The 24,606-nt window shown below is 44.1% G+C and overlaps 1 protein-coding gene across 1 annotated transcript; it reads left to right on the top strand.

Moving 5' to 3' along the window:
• The first annotated feature begins 5,892 nt into the window (after positions 1 to 5,892).
• Positions 5,893 to 24,265, top strand: ARL8B (ADP ribosylation factor like GTPase 8B). The gene is made up of 7 exons (XM_065687322.1): positions 5,893 to 6,171; positions 15,649 to 15,729; positions 16,354 to 16,427; positions 16,843 to 16,936; positions 17,582 to 17,649; positions 17,864 to 17,934; positions 19,303 to 24,265. The coding sequence occupies exons 1-7, from the start codon at positions 5,947 to 5,949 to the stop codon at positions 19,350 to 19,352; spliced, it is 663 nt and encodes a 220-aa protein (XP_065543394.1). The 5' UTR covers positions 5,893 to 5,946; the 3' UTR covers positions 19,353 to 24,265.
• The last annotated feature ends 341 nt before the right edge of the window (positions 24,266 to 24,606 follow it).

The following is a 24,606-nucleotide window of genomic DNA, read 5'->3' as shown; positions in this document are numbered from 1 at the left end:
CCTCACGGTGCCCATGTGCCTGGGGAGCTCTGAGGTATGGGTGACGGCGTTGCCAGGCTCTGGGGAATATGCTGAGCAGGGAACCAGCCCTTGGTGAGGTTGAGGATGTAGGTGAGAGCAAGGATGAAGGCTTTAGGCAAGAAGACAGTTTTGGTGAGGTTGCATCCCCCTCTGCTGGAAAATCCAAGTAAAAGCAGAAGTGCACCCGCAGGCCAGGGAGAAAACTGGGTTGAGAAAAAGAGGAAATAAATGTGCAAAGAAAGGAAGTGAGCTCCGGTCCCCCCGTCTCATTTGTATCAGGCATAATCCCACTCCCCATCATGGGAATGGGCAAAGCCGGGCAGGGGCAGAGGCTGCTCAGCCGAAGGGGAGATGGATGGAGAGAAGCTGGGCATTGGGTGTCCCCATGGGAGTGACCTGTGCAGGGGTTTGGGACACCATGCTGGGTGACACAATGGGTCAGGCAGGTCCTGACTATGTGACGAACTCAGAGAGCAGGCAGAAAATCGTGAGCATAGCTAAGCAGAATTGCATAGACAAAGTCAGTGCTTTGATGCTGGATTTGTAGCCCAGGTGGTACTGAGAAGCCATGGCTGATGGGTACTGAGATGCAAAACACCTTGGAGGGACTTAAATACATAAGGAAAGCTGAACCATAGGCACTTAAATTTGTCAGGAAGGGTGCTGCAGTCCATGGTTTCTTGCCGTGTCACGGTAGGAAGCCATGCTTCGAACCAGAGGCTGGAGAGAATGCCTCGCTGGCTCGTCCTGATGGGTCACCTCTTATCCTCTGTGGCAGATACTAGTGGCTGTCAGGCAGTGTGTCAGAGGTGAAGGTGCTCTGGGGAAACAGGCAGCAGCGAGAGATGTGCCAAGCAGCAGCAGGGAGCAGGGAGGGGGTTTCGTTTCTTGGCACAGATGTATGAAGGCACTTTGGCATACAGGCAGTTCCCTGGCACCCTCTCCTGCCAGGCTGCAAGGGCACAGAGCTCCCTTACCCCAAGTACTGCTGCTGGAGCTCGTTCTTCCTCCCTGCCAGGCCAGCAGGCTGGGACACAGGGCTCATGATATCCGAAGTGGGGCGAGTGACTCTGGCAGCAGTAGAAGCTCACCACCCTGGCCCCAAGGATCTCTAAGAAGCTGCTGCTATGGGCTTTGCCTTGGTGCTGGTCTACATTTGGTAGTACAAGTGTCTGCACAGAGCTGGAGGCTCAAGGCTCTACGCCCTTCTTTCAGGAAGGCTCACTTGGAGACTGTTTGGGATTAGACTTAGCACTGGAAGAATGGCTTTGTTTCCTTTTAGATTTAAAATCTAAATTACAGAAAAGGTGAAATGTGGTGACTGAGCTGGCAAAGGCTCTGACAGTGCAATAAATCTGCAAGCGTGGGCCTGGCTTTTACGCAGGGGTCTGTGCAAGTGCCAAGGTCTCTGCTAATAAATCTGACTGGAAGACCAGGAGGAAACTTTTTTTTTAACTTACTGTGAACAGCAGGCTCTTTTTTAACCATCATTTTTTCCCTGCTCCCTTCTGCTGATTCATGCTCCTGCTGCTTCGCCACGGGTAGACGCCAGCATTCCTGAAGGTCATCACTTGCATGCAGCAGCTCACACTGCAAAGTGTTTGCCAGCATCTACAAAATCAAAATGCTAAAATGACTGTGATCATTTATATTTGCACTGTCAGTGATGGAAAATCTTAGAGCTTGCCAGCCTCATCGCTGCCACGTTTCCAGTCTGCTAGACTACTAGAAGGTAAAGCTGGGGCATGAAAGGTAATGCCTCCCAACAAACCTGACACCAGATCATTTCAGTGCCACAACAGCCTGAGGATTCTCCCCTGGGCTCACGTATAGGCAGTCCTCTTGGAGATTTGGAAAACCTAGGGGCCAAGCATGCACCCCTCTGACATACACCCAACCCCTTCTATGATCCCATGACACTGGGAAATGAGATACTTGTGCTCACGTCAGGTTTCACGCAGGAGTCATGCCTCTGCCTGCAGCCTGGGGAAGAAAAGCTGTGCTTCTCTCACTGGCACCTCCCTCCCCTTCTGTGTCTTTCCTCCTCAGACCTTACGATGTCTTGGGCCGCAGAAAAGAGGCAGGACTGAAAGGCATGCTAGCAGCATGCAAACATCTCTAGGAGCATAAGTTATGATTTAGTTTACAAGGCATGTCTCCCTCAATGGCAAAGGAATACTTCTGGTTTAGCTCCAGCAGTAACAGCACAATAGACATGTTCTTCAGGAAAGCTGGGGGGAAGACACAGTGAAATCCTTCCTTCTCTTCTTCAGGTTCTTTAGTGAGTATTTATACTGTGGCAGTACCCATAAGTCTTGCAAAACAGCAAGCCCTGAGTAAAACTACAGAAGACACAGTGTTATAGGCTGTCTGGTGGATTTAGAAATCATCAGTTACTTTAATGTCCATCTTTTTAGAGGCGACCACTAATCTTACCCTTTCCTTTAAGCATCTGTAACATAGGAATAACACATATCTCATATACGCTATCACCTGCCTCTGTTTCTTTTGCTAATATTTTAAACGGGACTTGAAAATGCAGAGCTGGAAGCAGACCCCACCTGCCGGTGCTGTGGGGCAAAGCTCTTGGGTAGCCGTACACCCGGGTCCTCCCTAGCTTCCACAGCTCAGAGAGCTGCTTTTCCCCTTGACAAGGGAGGATGCCTGACCTGAAAGCACCCACAGTTTCTAAGGCATTTTACAAATGGCCATCTCAGTCCTTCTGGGAAGAAAATGAACTTCTAAACGAACTGACAGCACTAACAGGATGTGTGTATTTGCCGCCTTAAAGTACAAAACATGAATGAGCAGAAATGCAAAATCTCGGAGCAATATTAACATTATTATTTTGCTGTGGTTCCTTGCTCAGCAGCAGGGGAAAGTACCACACAGCAGGCTTCTGTAACTCATCAAATCAATTAGTGTCTTCATCTGCATCAGCCAGTGGGAGTAGTCTGTAGCCAAAGACAAATTAAAGAAACGTCCAGTAAGATATTCTATTTTGAGAGGAGCTGTCCTATTTTCTCGTACTAATGACAGACTCAAAACTCTGTGCACAATTTAGCTCGTTATTAGAACTAATTGGTGCCAGGCATTCCATCCTCTTTGATACAGCTAGCTATTGGTATGAAATTTTCTGAGTTAATAAACCATAAAATGGATTAAGAACTTTCAAAGTGCAGTTCATATCACAGCTTAATTGGAAGGAGAATGTTAGTTGGCTTTTTATGGATACAAAAGAAAGCCATGTTTTGGGGTGGAAAAGCACATGCACAGCCGCCTTCCCTGCCACCGGGGAGCTGGGTAATTTCTAATTGCAGTGCCACAGGGTAGTGGCATTTGATGGCAGGCACCTTCCACAAATGCTCTGCAGCATGCTGTGGAGCCCACAAAGCCGAGGACAGGAACAGGCTTTTTTCTCTGCGTGTAGTACTTACTCCTGTGTGCAGAAAGAACCAACTAGTACGGCTCTCCCAAGGTCAGGAGCTGCTGAGCAGAAAAAGAGCAGTCAGGGTGGCATGACTCCTTCTGATGTGGCCAGCATAGCTGATGCCAGCCTACCATGTGGTCCCAGTGATTTTATACCAGTCTCATTCTAGTTGCTTCTTTGCACCTCTTTTCCACTGTTCGAAGGGTACAGTTATGTGCATGTGTGTCCCTTTTCTTACTCATTGGCTCAGGAAAACAATGCAGTGTGATTTAGAGAATCCCTTGGCAGCGATGCAGGAGGAGAACCCTTTGCAGGTGTCCCAGGCACAGCACGCAGCCTCGGGAGGGCACCGCACGCAGCACTTGGCTGCCTGAAATCCATCAGCTGCATATGCTGCTGCTCTCTCTTCATCAAGGAGCACAAAGGCAACCTGCCAGCTGCATGCATTAGCATCATGGCCTGCCTGTGTTTAAAAGCAGTTCCTATATGATTTTTGTTAGTGAGGGGCTAAACTAACTAAGCTATAACATTTTTGAGAAAAAAAAAAAAAAAAGGAAAAGGCCTGTTAGCTTCTGCTGGCATGGGTCATACCTGGTGCTGTACTTGCTGCTCTTTACAAATATGAGCAACGCCAAACAGCGCCAAAACTGCCATGTACTGGTTGTGCTGCTTCACTGTGTGCTCTTATGCACTGTCTGAGCTGCTTGCCCCCTGTCTCTTCATTTATCAACCTCCACAAAACTACTTAACCTGCTTCCCCTGCTCCCCTTGGAGCTGGGATTTCTGTAACCAGGTAGGTTCAGCCAGGGGCAAGGGGGGAACAGAGACCAGCCTGTGCTGGTCCTTCCTCTCCCGGTGCAGTGCTGGGGTGGGGAGGAACAGCTTTTTGCCTGTGTTGGGTGAGCCCTTTGGGGTTATGGAGGTTGCATGGCTGGCACTATCATGGAGTGGGTGCTCCAAGAGTGGGTGAGTGTCTGGAGGCTGAAGGTTTCCAGCTTTGCCCAGACTACTTTGCACTTCAGTTCTCATTACGGAGGAAGGTGGTCTTCAGCCTGACATTGGTGCCCTGAAAAATGCTGCAGAATACTGAAGCACAGTGAGCTAACAAAGCACGTCAGAGAGCTGTGACCCTGCTCTCACTCTTCACACAGCGGCTGAGGTCCTTACTGGTTGTAAAATACTTTGAGAGCCATTGCAGCACAGCGCAAAACAGAAGCTGTTTTCCACCCTATTGACAACAACAACAAAAAAACCCTGTTTAATATCCACTAACATCTTTTCATTTCAGTAATGAAGAGTTTTCAGCAACATCATAAGAAATCCCAAAGAAAAAGATCATACTTCAGGTGAATGGAAAACATTTCTTGTGCATCTCATAGGCCCAGCTCATGTCCCTCTTGCCTTGGCGTCACACTGCAAAAGTCACCGCTGAGCTACCTGGAAAGCTGGAGCTGCACAATCTGTCAATGACAGAAACACTGGGATCCTCATCAATGTCCCACTGGGGGCAGATGTTTGGAGATGTGTGGTATTTATTATGTACATCAAGATGCTTAGAGCTTGTAAATCTGTATCGCCCCAATCGCCTTCCATTTTAAACCCATGCAGATGTGTGCACTGGTTTGCTTTCTTGTTCTGCTGTTCTTCGAAGCTGGGGGATTTCTCATCTTCACCTGCTATTGGCTTTACAGAACTAGGCTTAATATGTCCAGGGTTTAACGTAACCAGTTACAGTGCCCTCACCAGCACAGCAGTGAGGTCCTCAGTAAAACACCTGAAAAAGCCTGTGCGAAACGCATGGATTCCTGGCAAAGCTTCTAGGGAACATCTGGTTACGCGAGGGTAAGATCATGTGCAGGGGTGTTTGCAGTTCTAAGAGCACACTTGCTTTAAAAAACACTCTGCACGTATCATGTAGAACCATCATGGTTAGTATTTCTTAACCCTTGGTGCTCTGCAAGCCCGGGATGTGCCTGCTGCGCACTGCAGCTCCATGCTTCAGTGTTCAGCTCTCACAGACCCCCCGAGAGAGGAACAAACCAGGGGATGCATCAAGAGCCCCCATAACCGGTGTGCTTCGTAACTGGAGCCTCAGCCCTCCGTGCAGCCCCGGTCCGCTCCTGCTGGGTGGCTGAGCGGACGGGGGTGCTCTGAGGGGATCCGCGGGCGGCTGGGGCACTTCTGCGGGGCCAGATGGAGCAGGCGGCTGGGGATGGCTCGGGGGCCGTGGGTACGCTCCGCAGCAGGGCACAGCCGCCCGGAGCGAACGGCTCCCGGCAGACCGCGAGGCCGAGCCGCCGGCCTCGGCAGCCGTGAGGGGCCGGACCAGCTCCCGCCCAAGATGGCGCGGCCCCGCCTCCGCCCCGCCCTCCCGCCGGAGCCGGTCCTCCCCGGGCGGAGCGCGGGCGGCCGCCGGCAGGGGGCGGTGCAGCGGAGGGGCTGGCGGCGGTGAGGCCTCTCTCGGTTGCGTCGCGCGAGCCGCGCCGAGGCGTCATATGACCGCGGCGCGGGGGCGAGCTGGGCCGTGTGGGAGCGCGCCGGTGCCCGACAGCCGCCGCCGCCAGTATCCCCGGCCTGCCCTCCCGCCTGCCGCAGCCATGCTGGCGTTGCTCTCCCGGCTGCTGGACTGGTTCCGCTCCCTCTTCTGGAAGGAGGAGATGGAGCTCACTCTGGTGGGGCTGCAGTACTCGGGCAAGACCACCTTCGTCAACGTCATCGCGGTGAGCGGGCCGCGCCGGGGCTGGGACGGGAGGCGGCGGGGCTGGCGGGTAGACCTGGCGGCCGTGCGGTGCCAGGCACGCCGCGGCCGGTGCATGCCCCTCGGGAAGGGGCTGGCTCCGTGGTAGAGCCGGGCCGGGCCGGGAGCGGCCTGGTGTCCCGCCTCGGCCCTCGCTGTCGCTTACCGGCGCCCCCCAGGCCGGTAGTGTCTCGCATGCGGAGCCCGACTGCGGCGTGCAGCCGCTCCCTCGGGGCTGCCCGGGGTGGGAGGCATGGCGGCCGTCGCGGGGTCGGCTCCTAGGCGGTGGCTGAGCCAGCCATGCGCGGGGCCTCCGTAAACCTTTGTGTGCTAATGGGACCCTGATGACACCGATAGCTGTGTCGGAGCTCTGCCGCGTGCTCTGAAGGCGTGTTTCAGTCAGCGTATTAGTCTGGTCAGGCTTGCATTAGCATAAGGTGAAGACAATGTAAGGTGTCTTCAGTGGCTTTTCTCCGTTTGACTTTTTTTCCAGTGGTCATCAGTAAATGATTGTTTCCCTCTCATGGTCCTTCTCTCAGATTTTTGCTTATCCTGTTTGCTGAAACCTGTATTAAATAATCTACTTTCTCTTAAGGTGTGCGCTAAGAAGTACAGCTTCCAAGCCTAAGAGCAGCACACTGCTGAACTTGGGCCTACTTATCTGATGATCTGCCTGGAGCAGATGAAGGAAGGGTGTGGGAATCCTCCTACATGAAACTTTTCCATTGTTGAACAAGACAAAGCATGGCTTGCTTGAATGCTGTGTTGGCTTCATCAGTGTCCTGTTCTGCAGATGCATGTGATGGAAGACAATTCAAAGGGACAAGCTGGAATTTGGAAGCCTTTTTTAGGGAGACTGGAATGGGAAACCAGGGTACCTTCTAGTTTTGCAGGAGCATGACTGTCTTGAGTTCAGTGCCTTTAGAATAAGGAAGCTGGTGTCTTCAACCTTACAATCAGCAGAGTTTCAGGATGTTTTGGTGTTTGGTTTGGTTTTTTTTTTTGAAGCTGTCATCTTAATATTGCTATTCTTATGAATGTATTTATTTGTCAGTTAAATGAGGTGCAGGATAGGAAAAGGACTGTCATTCTCTTGCAGTTATACAGCATCCTTACATTTAACTAGCTGTCAAAATGTAACTAACCTCTTGTGTAGCTGTGGATTCTAGCACTTGGTGGTCTTCATGATAATGTTGTGAAATGGGTCTACCTTCACAAAAGGAAACTGCCTAGTTATGTTAGGTGAAAGTTGCTGGACCAAGAATGCTAGAAGCCTTTTCTTTAGCACAGTAAGAGCTGCTGCTACCTCTGGGCTTGGATTTCTAAAAATGGAACTTTGAAATTGTTTAACAACCTCAATCTGTGGCTGCTGAGCTGATGTGTTCATAGAGTTTTGGGCACTGAGGTTACTCTGCAGGTGTTTTGTCTTCTGGAATCCTAGATGGTGATGGCACTTGACTTTGCTGTTCTGTCTGTGCAGTATCAGCAGCACATTTCTTTCAGGGAGTTATCTGTGAAACTATACTGCAGGTATGTGGAGTAGTACCAAATTGTTGTAGTAGCTGCACTTTGGTTTATTCCATTAAATCATCTCAAATGGGAAGAATACACCTAAGTGAAGCTGACATCTGTATCCAGCTTGCTTTGCTAGTGGTTGAACCTTGCAAGGTTTCAACCACACATTAGGATCACACCCAGACATTTATCTGAGTAAGTGTCATTCAAGCACTCTTGCAAAACTGAATGAAATAAGGAAGTTGTTATGCATAATGACACAGCCTAGTTAGGTGGTTTAAGTTTGGAAGTAGCAAGTTGCTTTTCTGAAGTTTTTAATTAGAAAAATCTAGTGACTTTTCAAAGAGAGAGAGTAAGGGGACTTGCTCAGGGGTTTATTACTGTTTTTTTTTTTTTTTTTTAATAAAAGCCCTAAGCTTCAGTTATCAGTGCAGTATTAGTCCTTGAAGTAGTAGTGCTGTCCATAGCATGAAGAGCTAACTTCTTGTTAGCTATCTTCTTGACAGACTTTAATACAGAGTATGCATTTAGAAAGAAGAGCAGAAAAAGAGTAACTGCTCTCTGCAGGCCAGTTAATGGTTTGGATGGATGTAGCTGTCAAGCATTGGGATTGCTTAAAACCAAAATGAAAGGAATGACACAGCAAGATGCTAGTCCTGTAGAATAGCTCTAAAAGCTGGATTGCATACCAGGAACTTGCTATGGCTTATAAGGTTGTGTTCTGTCTAACAGAGGGCTGTTACCAGTCTCTTTACAACAGTGAGTTTAATCTAATATAAATCTCTAATGTAATTTATGCCAATCAAATCAGGCATATGCAACGAGAGGAAAAACTCAAGCAATTACACAGGAGGCTTGATCCAAGGCTTAACTGCTGCTGGAGTAGAAAGGACATGACAGGCAGACAGTCCCATTCTAGAATAATCTTTTTCTAGGTAGGTAACTGGTTGACCATATTTATTCCTTCGGTGTAAACATGCACTTAGTTTCTGATCAGACCAAACTTACTTTGACTAGAAGGTTTAAAAACTGACCTTAGCAGTGAAATCTAGTTACAGCTGAATGCAACTAATGCAGCTTCTGCTTTGCTGAGGCTCTGTATTAGTCACTGTCTCTAATTAGATATTAAGCATAAGCTTTCCATGTGTGTGAGTAAACTTGCTCACAAGGGAGGATATAATTTCTTCCTGGTCCTGATTTCCATAGTGTAGATGGCCTGTAGCTCTTGTTTGTAGAAACTGCATGTTATCCCAGTATCACATCTTGAGTTGTTAGCTTCTTGTCTGAGGACTTGAAATGCCCATTAGTTACTGGAGTCTGTATCTTCTGTCATTTGTATCTTTGCAGACAGCATCTATTAACAGGTTTCCATCAGACATGCTATCAAAGCTGTGAGTCCCAGCCATGCAATTGTGGAGAGGTATGGGAGGCAATGAGCTCCACAGCCACGTGACACAACTGAAATGTGACTCAAGTAAACTGACTCTGCTTCCAGGCTGTGGGCAGTGCATGCTGGTGAATAAAGGGACAGTTGTTAAGCTTCAGAAAAGTGCTTCATAGAAGAGCAGCGCTTCCTGTTGTGTTGCTTGAAACCTGGTAGATTTGTTCTTGATCCAGGAGTTTGGCACTGGAACACTGAAGCTTGATAGCCTGATCCTCAGCAGGCAGGAGAGGAAAATAACAGGGGTTGGAGTTGGACTTTTCCAATACTGTTGTCAGGTTTAAGAGCTAAACTCAATCTGTTCCGTTTGTAGTGATAGGGCAAATAAGATCGCTTTTTAAGATTTATGTCAAAGCCTAAATTAGCATGGTGTGGTTTTAACTTTGGGATATCTGACAAGTCTTTGAATGAGGCCTTGGTTTCTGGAGAGAGGCAGTTTTAGAAATGCCTTAAGAAAGGATTCCCTTGGCCAGCTGGGAGCTGTGACTTCCTTCTGTCCTCATGACTATTGTAAGTGACTTGGACTTAAAGAAGCCACACCAGAGAAGTGTGGAAAAAGATTGCTCTAAAGAGCTTTGCTGCTGTGTTAGTGCCTTCTGAAACACCCAGGTAGGTCATAAATAACGTATGTTGTCACCTCATACACATGGTGGTTAAGCGAGAAGGCTGATATATTTTTTTAAGTGAAGTGTTTCTTAATCAGTCTCTTGAAATGGATTGCCTCACTTCATTAGGTAATAAAGGTAATATGAGCTGACTCATACTCTAGTTAATACTTTTTCTTTGAGGTCCTGCTTGCTGTATCCCATCTGGCCTAAAAAAGGTGATTAAAATTGTAATCTAGTTTTTCCATCCTGGTCTTAAGTTCCGTTATGGCACTCTTTAAGCAGTGGAAGAGCTTGAAGTGGTAACACCTGGAGAAAGATGCTTTCATGAAAGGCGTGAAATGTCTGTAAATCTTGTATGACTGACTTATAGATAGAAGTGTGCCTTTTTAGGTCTTATTTAACTGCTGTGTGGTAGTACATGATAAGCAGGCCATGTCCTTTTAAACATTCCATTGAAGTCAGGGTTGGGGAAATAAAACTTCATTTTCTTGTCAGATACCACTATTTTGATTTCTGCAGCAATCAGTTATAGAAGTGCTGTTGTAAAGCTTTTCAAGGGACTGTTTGATCACAACGATTGAAGCTTTGAAACTAGAGCTGAAGCTTCTGAATGTGCTCACAAGTAGCTGAAACACTGAAGTATTTCAAGAAGGCAGCTAGACTACAAAAACTAGAGAATTGATTTGTCCATATATGATGTGCTTTTTGGTTGAGGCTATGAATGTTGCAGAGGAGGCTTAGTGTAGGGGTAGCTTTATGTAATGCTAAAATTACCCTGCCTTTTTGGGTTCTTTTTTTTAAGAAGAGATTTCCGAAAGATGCATTGATTTTCTTAGTGTGAAAAGAAAAGTTTAGGGATGAGCAGCAGGGCTTAAGGTTATATACTGGTTCAGGTGAGTTGGGAGTGTCCTGGCTGGGATGCATCCTCCCAAAGTTATTGTCTCCTTGTCAGCTAAGCTTGTTTGTGATCTCTTCTAGATGGATGAAAAGTATTATGAGTAAAGATAAAGAAATCCTTGGTGTGTAGTAACAAATTCTGTATGAAGAAATTTGTCCTGTAACAGTAATGAATCATGTTAGCTTTATGAGATGCAGGCTGAAGGCTGCCCTGACTTTTTCTGTTCTTATAAAGAATCTCCTTGTGCAGGCTGTGGAATCAAAATCCGGTAGCTGTGAATTGGTGGTTGAGGACCATGAGGATGGACGGTTGTAGGCAGCATGCTTTCTGCTGACAGCAGGAGAAAGCTTATTGCTTTAGCTGGAAAGAAGAGGGAACACTGGTTCTACTGCTGTAGTTTGAGTTCTGCCTTTAATGGCTTCTTTAATGTATTGAAATGAGCTTTTAAGGAAGGTAGAGGAAGGAGGAATTCCAGTATTACACTCAATTACTTGATCAAACTGCTTAGGGCTTGGTGCTGACAGTCTGGTAAGCTTAACTCCCTAGGAGCTGACAGTCTTCTGCCCGTAGTCTATGGGTTAAGCTGGCTGCAGCTTAAGACTGAACTCTCATCCTTTTTACGCTTCTGGAATGTTGGTGATGGAGAGTACAGTGCATGAACACTGCAATCCGTGCAAGAGCTGGTACTCTGACTAGATGCAGGGTGAGCTGAATGCAAATGGATTTGTTCAAGTAGGTGTTGGTCCTGTGCTGGAATATAATGCAGGGACCTAGTTCAGCCAGGAGGCAGTTTTGCTCCTCTGAATAATTCCCTATTCAGCATAAATACTCAGGCAGGTAAATGGGTTCATGTTGTGCTAAAATCACATGCTTGGGTTCTTGGGGAGCTTGGAGTATTGAAAAGGGTCTTAAACCAGGAGGCTTAACAACTAGTCCTGCAGGTTTTTTCTGCATGTGGTCTCTGAAATTTGGTCTGTTTAGTCTCCCTCTTTCTTATCAGGGGCTAGAGTTAACTTTATTTTGTGACCTTCAGTGAACAGTTTTAGGCTGTGTGACCTCAGAGCTAATGGCTTAATTCATTGTCACTTGCAGTACACAAGGCTGATCTTCCAAGAGGCCTGGATGAAGTGCAGGGTCTGCCTACTGGAATATTCACAAGTGCTGAAATTGATGTTCTTGCTGGTTTTATAAGCAGCTACTCTTGAGTAGCTTGAGCTACGAGTGTTTGAGTGTTTGAGCAATGCTACTGTGTATGACAACAGCCAAGCACTTTGAGATCGGGAACTGAAAATATTTCTGTGCTTATCAAACTTGTTTGAAAGCTGATGCCTGTTTTAGAAGGAGAAACCCTAGTATTGTGAACACACACTGATAGGGCTGAGTAATCTGCTCTAGGAGGGCCAGAGGGAAGTCTGATTCAAACAGAATTGCTTACTAATAAAAGCATATTCTTGTTCTGCTGAGCAAGTAGCTTTTGCATATGAATAAGATGCAGCTGAATTCCTGGCTTTTTTCCCCCTGTAGAGGTAGTAAACAAAAGCCCTTTAAATTCTGGGTTTAGAGAGCTGTTTCAGGGCTAAGATGGTTGGGTACAATAGCAGAACCTATCAAAGGAGATCATTGCCTGCTAGCAAAATCCTGTACCATCTTTTTACCATTTTTGATCTATCTTAAAATATAAGGTGGCTTAAAATATAAGGTTTCTTCATGTAAACTGTGAACAGTGTGTGAACACCCACACTGGTATCAGAGTAAGGTCTTTCAAATGAAGAGATGAGTTGATCAGTATGCTGAAATCTTGCAGTCAGGTGTGCCTCTCGAAGCTGTAAAGTACCCACCTCACCTCAGAATCCACAGCCTCTTAACTTTTTATAGTGGGAATGGGTGTGCTTGTGTTTTGGAGGCAGCTCAGTGAAAGCAGCTGTGCTGCGCTTCTCTTCTGTTTCTGACAGCTCAGAAAGTATGTCAGTGCTGGTTTGTTTTGCCTACAAAGCGACATACAGAAAGCTGGAACTCAAATTGTAACTGTGTGACTCTGTAGTCCAGTTTTTAAGCAAGTCAGAACAAGTTCTTATGCTACCTGGGTGTGTAGTGTGGGTAGAGAGTACTTGTAAGGTAGTATATGGTGCAGCAGCTTTTCTGAAGGTACTGTGATGCACCAAAAGGAAGCTTTCCAGAAATTTCTTCAACATTACATTAAGCACGGGGCAAAAGAGGAGCTGCTCCAATCTGAAGGAATCCTTATCCTAAAAGAGTGGCAGAGCTATTGGTATCCGAAGAGAGCATGAGCTATTGGTAGGAACAGCACTTGAGTGAAGAGTCTTGAAGTATGAGTGGGATAGCTGACAGCATATGGGGTGGGTAATATAATGTAGCACAGAGATGGAGGTTGAAGGAGTGCTTGGGAGATGTTTCGTTAGAAGATGTGGGTGTAGGGTGTGACTGCAGAGGCAGGAATGCAGTGGTTCTTGAGCAACTATTGCAAGCTGACCCCTCAAAGGCAAGATTGGCAGTGCATGCTTTATGAGCTGAACTAAACTGCATCAGATGTGGAAAGCAGGGTTAATCACCTGCTGCTGAGCTATGCATAATCCAACTGGCTGAGATGGGCAACTTGCACACTGGGCTTTCAAGGCAGGAACAGGAAGCTCCTGAACCAGCATGCAGGTTGTGCAACTACCTTGCCAAGTTATCAGAAAGGTTAGAGTAGTTTCTGAAATCTTCTGCATGAGATTGATACATGTAGCTTAAAGAGCTGAAACAGCTTGCAAATGAGAATGCAAAATACCTGCCTAATGGTGTTTAAGCTGTCCATTTTTCAGATCATTGCTTTTTACTGTTGCATTCCTTGGATTCAAGGACTTAGGGTTTTTTTTTTTGCTTCTTTTAAACACAATTAGTCTGTATAGTCATGCATCTGGAAAGCAGATATTAAATGTGAAAAATCACCACCTGTTCAGGGGACTGCTGTCTTTTCAAGTCTAGGCTCTGGATGTATTTCTGGTTTGGAGGTCAGTGGCAAGATCAACATGCCATTTAACTGAAGGGCTTGGCCCAATAAGCCCAAATGAGACCGTTATCATCTATATGTTTTCAGATGATTTCTAATATTTATCAGACTTACACTGGAGTCTGTACTATGTGAAGCTTGCAGCTCTGGTATGCTAGGGGAAGATCATGGTGGGGGTTGGAGGTGAGGTAGTGGGAACAAGCTGAAGACAATGCAGGCTTTTAGGCATAGAGGTGAATGACAAAGCATTGGTATTAGGAACTGATCATCTTCTGGCTGAAGACTCTGAACAGCATCTACTCAAAGCATAGAATTGTTTAGGTTGGAAAAGGCCTTTAAGATCACCGAGCCCAACTCTTAACCCAGCACTGCCAAGTCCACCAGTAAACCATGTCCCTAAATGCCACATCTACGCATCTTTAAATACCTCCAGGGATGGTGACTCCACCATGCTTGCTGGGCAGCCTGTTCCAATGCTTGACAACCCTTTCAGTGAAGACATTTTTCCTAATATCCAATCTAAACCTCTGCTGTCACCAGTTGAGGCCATTTCCTCTTGTCCTATAACTTATTACTTGGGAGAAGAGGCTGATCCTCCCCCTTGCTCCATCCTCTTTTCAGGTAGTTGAGAGTGTTAAGGTCTCCTTTGAGCCTCTATTTCACCAGGCTGAACAATCCCACTTTCCTCAGGTGTTCCTCTTCACACTTGTGCTCCAGACCCTTCACCAGCTCTGTTGCCCTTCTCTGGACCAGCTCCAGCACCTCATTCTTGTAGTGAGGGGCCCAAAACTGGCACACTGGTGTGGCCTCACCAGTGCCAAGCACAGAGTCTGATCACTGCCCTATTCCTCCTGCCACACTATTCCTAATACGAGCCCTGTATGCTGTTGGCCTTCCTGGCATGTCCCGTCAGACTTAGTTACTGCTTCCAGCTTGTGAGCAGTTGGGCCCTAACGGCAGGGTGAGGTGACATCTGCTTCAGAGATCCTAAAGGGCTTTTAACTTGGGCTAGCTTCTCTGTGCGACATTAAGGAAGAGAAGCAGATTTTCTGCTGCTATGATACCAGATCCTAATTAAACAACTGAATGCATTTGAGTCGATCTTTTTTCCAAATCTGGTTGACTGTCTGGTTGTATTACACATAATGGATGTAGTGTGATACATAATGACCGCTGTGGCCAAGATTCACCTTCTGCCAAAAAGCTAAGGGAGCATGGGAGAAATCTGTACTGCTGTTGATAATGCTTGTTGTGGCTCCTGGGTTAGCTGCAGGAGATAGCTGTGAACTTGGCTTTCAAGCTGTTACAGATAAAAGTGTAAGACAGTAAAACATCTGCCACCAGAGAACCTCTCTAATACAGCACTGTTTTGTGGCACTTATGTCAGAGTTTAAAGTGATGCTGAACTTCTGGTGGAAATGGACTGAAATATTCTCCAGTTGCATTCCAATTGCCTCTTTCACTGTGGAACAGGTTGGACACTGTAGCCTAGCAGGAAGCAGACCTGTCAGGTCCTTCCACTTTCCAGCCTTTAACACTCCTCAGGGAGTTAACCCATACCTGTGGGTTGGAGACTTACTCCATAGGAGTGATTTATTACTCTAACTGTCGTCCATAGAGTAGCTTGCATCAGAGGAAAGTCTAGCTTCCAGGTAACTAGGAGATCCTGATGTACAAAACTTGGCTCCAGCAGAAGTAGGTGAATGGCTGTTTTCCTATACTTGCCCTGCTTGTCCATCTGTTAAGTTGTGCAAAGCATTTTTCCACAGGTAACTTTGCTGCCCTGACTGCCTCAAGGCTTGGAAAAAAAATGTTTCAGTGCTTGTAAGAAATGACTCTACAGATTTAACACAAGCTTCAATACACATGAATATAATATCTGCAACTTCTTGTCTATAAAGCCTTCAGTTGAAAGACTAAAAGATTATATTTTATTATGTAAACTAGCTGCATCAGGTAAGCACTAAATTCACCTCTCTTTTTTTCAGTCAGGTCAATTCAGTGAAGATATGATCCCTACTGTGGGCTTCAACATGAGGAAAGTTACAAAGGGTAATGTTACAATAAAGGTATGTTGCTATTGTTGTCTGTCTCTTTTTAAACCCGTGCAAGGTGGTTTTCAGCTTCTAGTTTAAAATATGTATGTTTGCTCTGTTTTGCTTCCACCATTGGGACAAATACAGAAAACTGAAGAGGCTCAGCTAAATCTGTCTGATAGCTTAAGGATATGCATATGTTTGTTTATGGGGTTTCTTAAATGAGAATCTGTGTGTGATTTCCAGACACACAGACTAGTTAAAACAATGTTGTGTTAAAGCTGTCTGGCTCTAATCTGAGTTAATTTTCAAAGATTCTCCACTTCTGCTCATCAGTGTTGCTTAAGGGTAGGCTTATCAAAAAGCAATTTTAAGTCAGTACATCTTATCTTATTTTCTTGTATAGCACAGTGTGTAAACTTGGTACACAAGTGTGTTCTTGCACCTGGTATAAGATGCTCTAATTTGCAACTTATGCTGTTGGGCCTGCAAGCTTTGAGCAGCTGTACTAGGGATTATTTCTGCTCTGATATGTGATAGGTTGTGCAGCTGGCCTAAGGAGAACAGGAAAAACTGTTTTGATTTCTTGTCTTATTCTTTGCGGGACATGTTTAGACATAGTGCATGGCTAAATTGTCTTTTTCCCCTTGCCTTAAGATTTGGGATATAGGAGGGCAGCCACGATTCCGAAGCATGTGGGAGCGATATTGCAGAGGAGTTAATGCTATTGTGTAAGTGTCATCTTCTTTCAGCTAGTACTTAGCTTCAGATTTGCTCCTCTTCTGTGTGTACCCTTTCTAACAGTGCATGCCTGACTTGGTAGTACTTGTTTTAATTTTGCAACTGTACTGCAGCCATATTGACCTCTTTTACACTTAAGTTCAGGGCTCAAGATAGGTTATTTTCTTACCAGTGTGTGATCTGGAGTACTAACTGCTTCCTGTCTGAATTGGATGGCAGTGCTAACTGAAAGAATCTTCCATCTACTCTGAGCTTGGAGAATTTTTTTAAAAGAACCAAATTCTTTGCTCAGAAGATCTAGCTTTGTTTAAAGCCTTGTTGAATGTGCTTAGAACAGTGTAAAGGAAAGACTGCTGTTCTGCAGTAGTTCAGTCTTACTGACCTAACCTTAAATTCTCTTTAAAGCTACATGGTAGATGCTGCAGATCGTGAAAAAATAGAAGCCTCTCGAAATGAGCTGCACAATCTTCTAGATAAGCCACAGTTACAAGGAATCCCTGTAAGTAATGTTGCCTTACACAGTATTAAACTTGCTTGCAGAATGCATATAACTTTAGCAACTCTGAAGTTTGGCTTGAACTGTTAAGTGTAAGAAGGACCTAACCCTATTGGTTAGTATAAGCATGAACATTACGTGCCCGTTGTGTCTCAAGTCAAATTGTTGACCTCAGTCAGTCCTTCAATGATCTTACTCTTGCTCAGTGCCAACAGCAACAAAAAAATAAAAAGAAAATTAAAAAAAAAAAAAAAAAGAGTTCCAATAGTAGAATATTCCACAGCATGAGTTTGTGCTCTCTAGAGTATGGTATAGTTGAGGTTAACCAAAGTGTAGTACAGAAGTACAGAGTAAGCTTAGGGAATCCCAGGTAAAGTCTACTGGGATTGTTCTCGGTTTTATAAGTTGATGTGTTCTCATGCTTGCTTTTTGCATGTAACAGTTTATTTGTACCCCCACTTTCCCTGTGTCAGTCTTCCTTCATCTGGCTTAATAGTGATTTTCTCATTCTGTTCAGTTTACTGGCTTAGTGCAGAGTACTTATCAGACTCCCTGAAGTTTGCTGTGTGGTTTGGTGTGGGGTTTTCTGTTGTTATTGTTTTTAAAAAGCAAAGCTGTGCAACTGTTTCCTTCTACTCTGGATTACAGGTTCTAGTACTTGGAAATAAGAGAGACCTTCCTAATGCTTTGGATGAGAAACAGCTAATTGAAAAGATGTAAGTCTAACCCTTCCAAAGAAAGGGTACTTTAAATGAATTTGTGTACATAAGGTTGTTACATGAGTAAGCTTGTATTTGTAAGTAGAAAACCCAGCAACAGGAGCTAGCTGGAACATTGTACAAAACCAAGTTATTTGAAGATGAACAGGTTAGATTGTCAGTGTAAGAGTCTTTGTTATAAGTGTATGTTGAAATGTTCTCTCCCTTGTAGGAATCTTGCTGCTATTCAAGACAGAGAAATCTGCTGCTACTCAATTTCTTGCAAAGAGAAAGATAATATAGGTAACTATTAACCTAAAATGTTAAACATTACGAAGAGCTGTCAGGGGATGGATCTGGGGGACTGTAACTTCTTAAGTTTCCTGGCTTCAGTAAACTGGTAACAAATGAAGGAATAATGTGTCAGTGCACTGGTTAAATTTTGTATAACTCCTGATGGCAGTGAGGAAACTTGACTGGTATTAAAGTGAAATTTGCTGCTCGCCTTTAGTTTGCAGCAAATACCTGACTAGTCTCACTATTAGTTTGGCCTAAATGATTTTATACTTCTGTTGGGTGTTCTCAACTCTGCCACACTCCATGAGGCTAGCAAGTACTTGAAGCAGGATTTTCCTCAGTCATTACCTTGAAATTATCATCTTCCCTTGCTGTCTTATCAAAGCAGCTCCTGTTGTGGCCTATGCTAGTCACTCCTCCATGCAGCCAGACAGTAATTTTTTCTGGTGCTGACATCAATTGCTTTAGAATTCCCAAAGTTCAAAGGCAGAAACCATGGTACTGTGTAATACCAAGTACTTGACATAAGTATTGTAATGAAACCAAGTAATCTCAACTGAATAAAAGCACAGTACTTATCAGGAAAAGGATGGCAAGTGTTGCCTTCTTGTGGCTGCCATGAGATTGACACTGGTTCACTGGAAGGCTAACACAAGTTTACTGATGAGGGAGACTTCGGGCTGGTGGTCACAGGAACAAGCTACAAAGGGTACCAGGACTGCTTTATGTTAAGGACTCAACTTCTTTCCAGAAAAATCTGCCTCTGGAACTCTTCTGACCTCTTAGCCACAAACCTTACTATCAGTTAAAGACGAAAATGTGGTGGACAGGAGCAGCAGATACTCCTTTCTCTCGTATCTCTCACACAAGCCTCACAGCACAGCTGAGCATCACTGATGCTATAGGGAAGGTGCTGCTAGAAGCATTGGGCTGGTGTGATGTTAGTGCATTTCACTCCCTTAAGAGACTGTCTTTCAAGCATGGAGGAGCTTGAAGATTTATACTGTAGGGCTAAACTAACTTTGTTAGGCAAGGAGACACAGACTGACTAGATAATGTTGATCTCAAACTAATTATGTGAGTCATACCAAAGTGTCAGGTTAAAAGATCTCTTTTTTTTCTAGAGGTGTAGTTGACTGAGGAACAAGATTGTCTGGGGCAGTTCCTTTAAATGCTCCTTAAGGGATGCTGGGCAGCTGTAGGACCAAAGCACTGACAGAAAGCATTCCAAAAAATGATTCTGTTGATCTGTCTTGGATCATCCTCTAGAAAAGGACTTGGATATTCTTGTCATGTCTGAGGACACTGGCATACCAAAGCGATGCCAGTTATACAGATAGACACTTGAATATGGACCTTCTGTTCTCTCTTCAGATATCACGCTTCAGTGGCTTATTCAGCATTCAAAGTCAAGACGAAGCTGAAGTCTTCCTGGAATCTCCAGTACCAGTTGGCCATAATCTCAATTGTCCACTTCCCTCCATAATGAGATACTACCCCAAAATCCTGTATCAAGAATCTGCCTTTTCACGGTTCATTTCTCATGTGCACTGCTGAAGACTTGTATTCCTATTCTGTCACAAAACAACTAGAGTTGTCATGATAAAGTCAGCACAAATATTTATTTTACACCATCTGTGGTGGGAGGGTTGGGGTGGGGGGGCTTTTTAAGAAAACCTAATCTCTCTACCATGTTAACTATGATGGTACACTCTGTTCTGGTTTTTCAGGGCCAGGTTTTTATATGATTTTCAGCAGGTGTTTTATTTCTAGTGTTTCGTGGCTTGAAGATGCTGATGCTTGACAGCATTAAGATTCTGTAAGATGCCACATACAGTAGTTAGAAAACATTTAAGCGTGAGTTGTGGGATACTGATTAATCTCACAGATGCATGTGATGTGTGTATGTAAGCAGAGAAATGGAAGCTGTTTGCAGAGGGGAGCACAAGGCATAATAGATCAGCATCACTAATCTACAGCTGAGATCTTACCCTGTCACTTGAAAAGGAAAACTCTCATGATGCATTAGGAAAGAGTCAAACTGTTTAAAATCATTTTGTTGCTTCTGTTTAACATTTATGTGGGGAATGGGAATGGACTGTTCTCTCAAACTTTCAAAAAAAATGGAGTATTCCAGCATGAAAACAAACTGCTAGGAACATCAGACTTTGTTCAAATACATTTTTCTATCTGCAGATACTGGTGGTCTCTCTCTGAAACCAGAACATACATTCTGAGCAGCTGCATGACACTTAAATTACTGATGTTTCTGTATAGAGTCAGTTGTTGACCTTTAGCACAATATCTATGTAATTGTCTAGTGTCTCTCCTGCTCATGAAATGGCTGGGCACAGTTTCACCTGGTGCTATGGAATATCTAGGCTATTGTGACAACTCTAGACCTGCCTGCTTTCTTGATGTAACCACGTGCAAAGTCTGTAAGTAGCAAGATGAAATGTTCTACTGTGTCAAAGCACAAGAGAGCCAATGAATTGATCCTGTTTCTTGAGTAGCTCCTACAGTATAGGGAAGTGTGCATAAACTAAAGATTGTAATGTTTTTGTAGCTTTATTTTCTCAATGACTTCAGTATATTTAAAGGGACGGACTTGTTAAGACTGGTTTGTTCATACAGTAATGTCAGTGTAGCTTACTAGTGTATGCAAATACATGGTACACCTGCTTGTGTTGCCTCACACTGTGTGTGATTCTTCACCTAAATGTGGTTTGCATTATGTTGGAGTCTTTGGTTGGAAACAGTTTAGTCCATATCAGTTATGACAAGCCAGTTTTAATTTAGACTGCCATGGCCTTACTGTTCTGTACCAACTACCGCACTGTTGCACAGACACTACATGCTGCCTGCCTTCAGTCTGAGTTTGCGTTTTAACTTTTTGTCCCCTTTCAGTTCTCTGAAGCATGATTTCAATTAATTCAAACTCTGGTGCTGTAGAGAAGAGGGTATATTAACTTGCTACTGTAGTCCCTAGTTCACCAGGAACTGCTACAGGTAACTTCTATTTAGCAAACTTGCTTGTGCCTAAAATAAGGAAATTAAACTAGAATGTGTGAATCTTTGTGGGGGACCAGGTCACTGTTTAGTTAACTGGCCTATAGCTAAACTCAATGTGTTTGGTGTTTATATACTTCACTGCTTTCAGCGTTTATGGCATCCAAACACTACCAATTGTTAACCTGTGCATTACTCTCTGCATGTGAACAACTTATACAATTACTGAACTTTGTAAATACGTGAATTTTTTTATTTAGGTGGATGCATATGTTGGTTTACTGCTCTTCAGCTTTATTCAATAAACTTATGTTTTGAGGGTTGTATTGACACTTAACTGACTGACTTGAGTTGATGTGGCTTAACTCATGGAAATATGTTATGGGATGTCTGTCTCCTCTCCCACAAGATTAGAGTGGGGGAAGAAGGCTTCATAAATACCCGAGTTTCTTTATGTTCTGTGGTTCAACTGTTCAAGTGTAATATTCATAAAACTACCTGTCAGGCCTGGGGCTTTCTCAGCTTACATGAGCAAGCTTAGCTAGTCAATCTCAGCAGACTTCAGCGTATGAAAAGCACTGGTCAGCTGAAGGGTCTTAAGTAGGGGCAGCCTTCTGGAGCTTTGTTTTCAAGAAAAAAAAAGCATGTGTCTACAAGCTTGTTTCTTGTTGTCAAATGTAGAGTAAAACCTTTGCTTTTCTAGCACAAATGTCAGATCTAGCAGTTCCTGATCATTCACTGCCACTTAATGCATAAAGATTCTTATCCCACTGGGAAGTGAGGTTTCTCATTGACTAAGGTCTTGAACAAAATCTCTTTTGTGACTTTAATCTGAAGTTACAGTGATGGTTCTTTCCAAATGCTTTGTTGCACCAATTTCTCGTAGGTCACTGATTAAGTTATAGGACCGTATGTCAACATCTTCCAAGTTATGGTAACAAACTGGATGTCTTCTATTCAGGGCTTCCCTCCATGTAAGCTTTCACACTTACTGAACTGTAACAGGTTAGGTTTTAGGCTTGAGTAGCGTTCAGTTAGCATCCATCACATGTAGGTTGTCTGGTGGGAAGGACTAATGAACTGTTGAGTAAAAGATCATGTGTGTATTTCTTCAGTTGATGGAAGTTTCCTGCATGTAAAGCAAGCTACCTGGAGTGAAAATTCAAAGCAAAATACCTCTAGACACAATCAGTATTACTGCTGCAAGATTTGTCACCCTGGTTGGTCTGATACAAGTACTAATCACTTAAAGCAGCTGGGGTATTAATTTGGTTAACAGCTCTTTGCTTGACATGGTATTTCAGGAATAGTTTCTACTAAATGTAAATAGCAGGGAGAGCTACAATGGCCATCTGTGATGCATGTACTCTAGAAAGTACATTTGTATTACTTCACAAAGTGACTAGGTTTTCAGAGCTGCTCCTGTACTGCTCTTCCAGATGCCCTTAGTTACTCAGGTGGCTTAAGTATAGACCTTCAAGTGACTACTTGAATCCAGTGCAGAGAACTACAGTTAATTTTGAAACAGAAAAGTGTATTAAGTCCTTCCAGAGGAGTGAGGCTGTTCTCACCACCATTCAGCCTTGGACTTAAAAAAGTGCTTACTCCTCTGGCACAGTTAAGTCTGAGGTTAAATCTTTTCTGTTCTAATGAAGGTGTGGAGCCTAAGGCAGATATTTAGCAGTGTTGTCTGCTGACCTTGGATGCTATAGTTGTGTTCTGCTTCTGGAAATTGTTGGGCCAGTCTAATCTCTCATGATGATTACTTGTCTCAGGCTCTGTAGTGAGCCTAGACAGCAAACAAAGACTGATGTAATTTCCCATTCTCAACAAAAGTTGCTTTTGTGTATGCATTTTACTAATATAAATTATTATACTTAATAGCCATTGTCCTGAAACTCATTTCTGATATGTCTGCAGTAGGCCTTGACTGTTAGCATATTAAGAAAAGCAAGTCTTGTGAAAAGGCATATATGGGCCAGAGAGAAGTCTTGGTCATGAATATGCATGGGAGTTGGACATCAGTCATATGTTCGATTTTGTGATGTGTTGCTATTGTGTGGTGTCTCGATTTAAAATAGCTGTCAACTCTAAATAGTTGGTGTTGGTTTTGATCAGTACAAGTGATGGCTCTTACTGATCATAGAGCAGCAAGTCTTCAGACTGGGAAGAGATGTTTGTGCATGCATCTGCAGCACTAGGCTGTGGGAGAGTTTTCCTTGTGGAAAAACTCCAGCGTTAGTGTGGATGGTGGTTTCTTTAAGTGCAATTACAGTGCAGTGTAATTCTCGTAATCACCTTGACTATAGCAGAGTGTCTTAGCAGTTGCACGGAGCAGTTCTGTCCTACAACTTGGCAACATGAAAGATGCACAAATGTGGAGCTGTTCTGTGATCTGTGGAACTAATAATTTAGTTTCTTACTGATTTGTGTTTTCTCTTTGCATCTTTATGGAAACAGGTTGGAAAGACAGCCCTTTCTGGATACTGACATGTAAAGCTCCATAATCTTTACTTTCTGGTAGAAGAAAGGAGGCCAAAGAAAATGCCTTAAACAGTCTCTGATTAAATTAATATAGGGATGTTGTGCAGGGATCGATAATAACTTGAAATATGGCTTAGCCGCATTATCAAGCTTTTAACTTTTCTAAGGTTTAATTTTATAGTTACTGTGGCTGTGCAGTGGCATGTCATGATTTGCTTGTTGTGTGTTTACTGGATGTGAAAGAGATGTGCTTCCTCCCAGTAGCATGCCCCAGCTCTGCTCCCTGCTGGCTTGCTCTTGCACTGACCCTGACTTGAGAGAGCAGTTCGAATTCTAAACAGGGGGTGTAAATCAGGTTACTTAAACTTGTCTTGCTGAGAGCAGTGCATTGCCAATGACACAAGCAGCAAAGCAGTGAATTTTGCTAAAGGAGAAGTAATGTGTGCCTGAGAGTGGTATGTGCTTCAGGACTTTTATTCCCAAAATGTGAGTGTAGAATGACTTGTCTCACTAGACTGTAAACCCTTAAGGAGTAGTCCATTGCTTTAGGACTACAGATGTTGAATGTCAAAGTATGCCTTGGTGAAACATTGGGGTTTTCTTTTACACGTCACTTAAATGACAAACACAGAATGGCACTCAGAGGGGGTATGCACATACTGTTTTAAAGGAAAAGTAAAATACTGGGTGTGTTTATTTCTGTCACATTGGAAGGTGGGTAAGTAGACCTTTGTGCCAGGATTAGTGCCTTTAAATTATGACATTACAGGCTTTATTCTGTTAAAGGCAACATCTATCATTGTGATCGTTTTGCAGTGCTTCAATAAAGTGTTGTTGAAAACAATCCTTCTGCATGTTCATCTGTAGTAGTACAGCTGCTTCTATTGTTCTTAGACAAGTATAAGAAGCCCTCATTACTAAATTGTGGGGAATGCCATTCTACTCAAGTTAACCTAAAACTATCTATCCTAACATGTAATTCTTTACATCATTTGTGAGAGGAGCAAACAGGTTCACTTGTTGAAGCAGTCCCCTAACAGTGAAGAGAGCAAGTGGTGTTGTTTCCATATAGGCAGGTATGTTCAAATAGTAAATTCAGGAAGTCTTTCCTGGCCTGATTGGGGAACTTTACGCTTTAAACATGAATTAGCAGAGCAGTTTCTCTGGAAACCAGTAGGAGTGTTA

The sequence above is a fragment of the Lathamus discolor genome, chromosome 7, assembly GCF_037157495.1.
Source record: "Lathamus discolor isolate bLatDis1 chromosome 7, bLatDis1.hap1, whole genome shotgun sequence".
NCBI classification, from domain to species: domain Eukaryota; kingdom Metazoa; phylum Chordata; class Aves; order Psittaciformes; family Psittacidae; genus Lathamus; species Lathamus discolor.
Note: the sequence above shows the minus strand (reverse complement) of the source record. Positions and strands in the feature narration are given on the sequence as shown.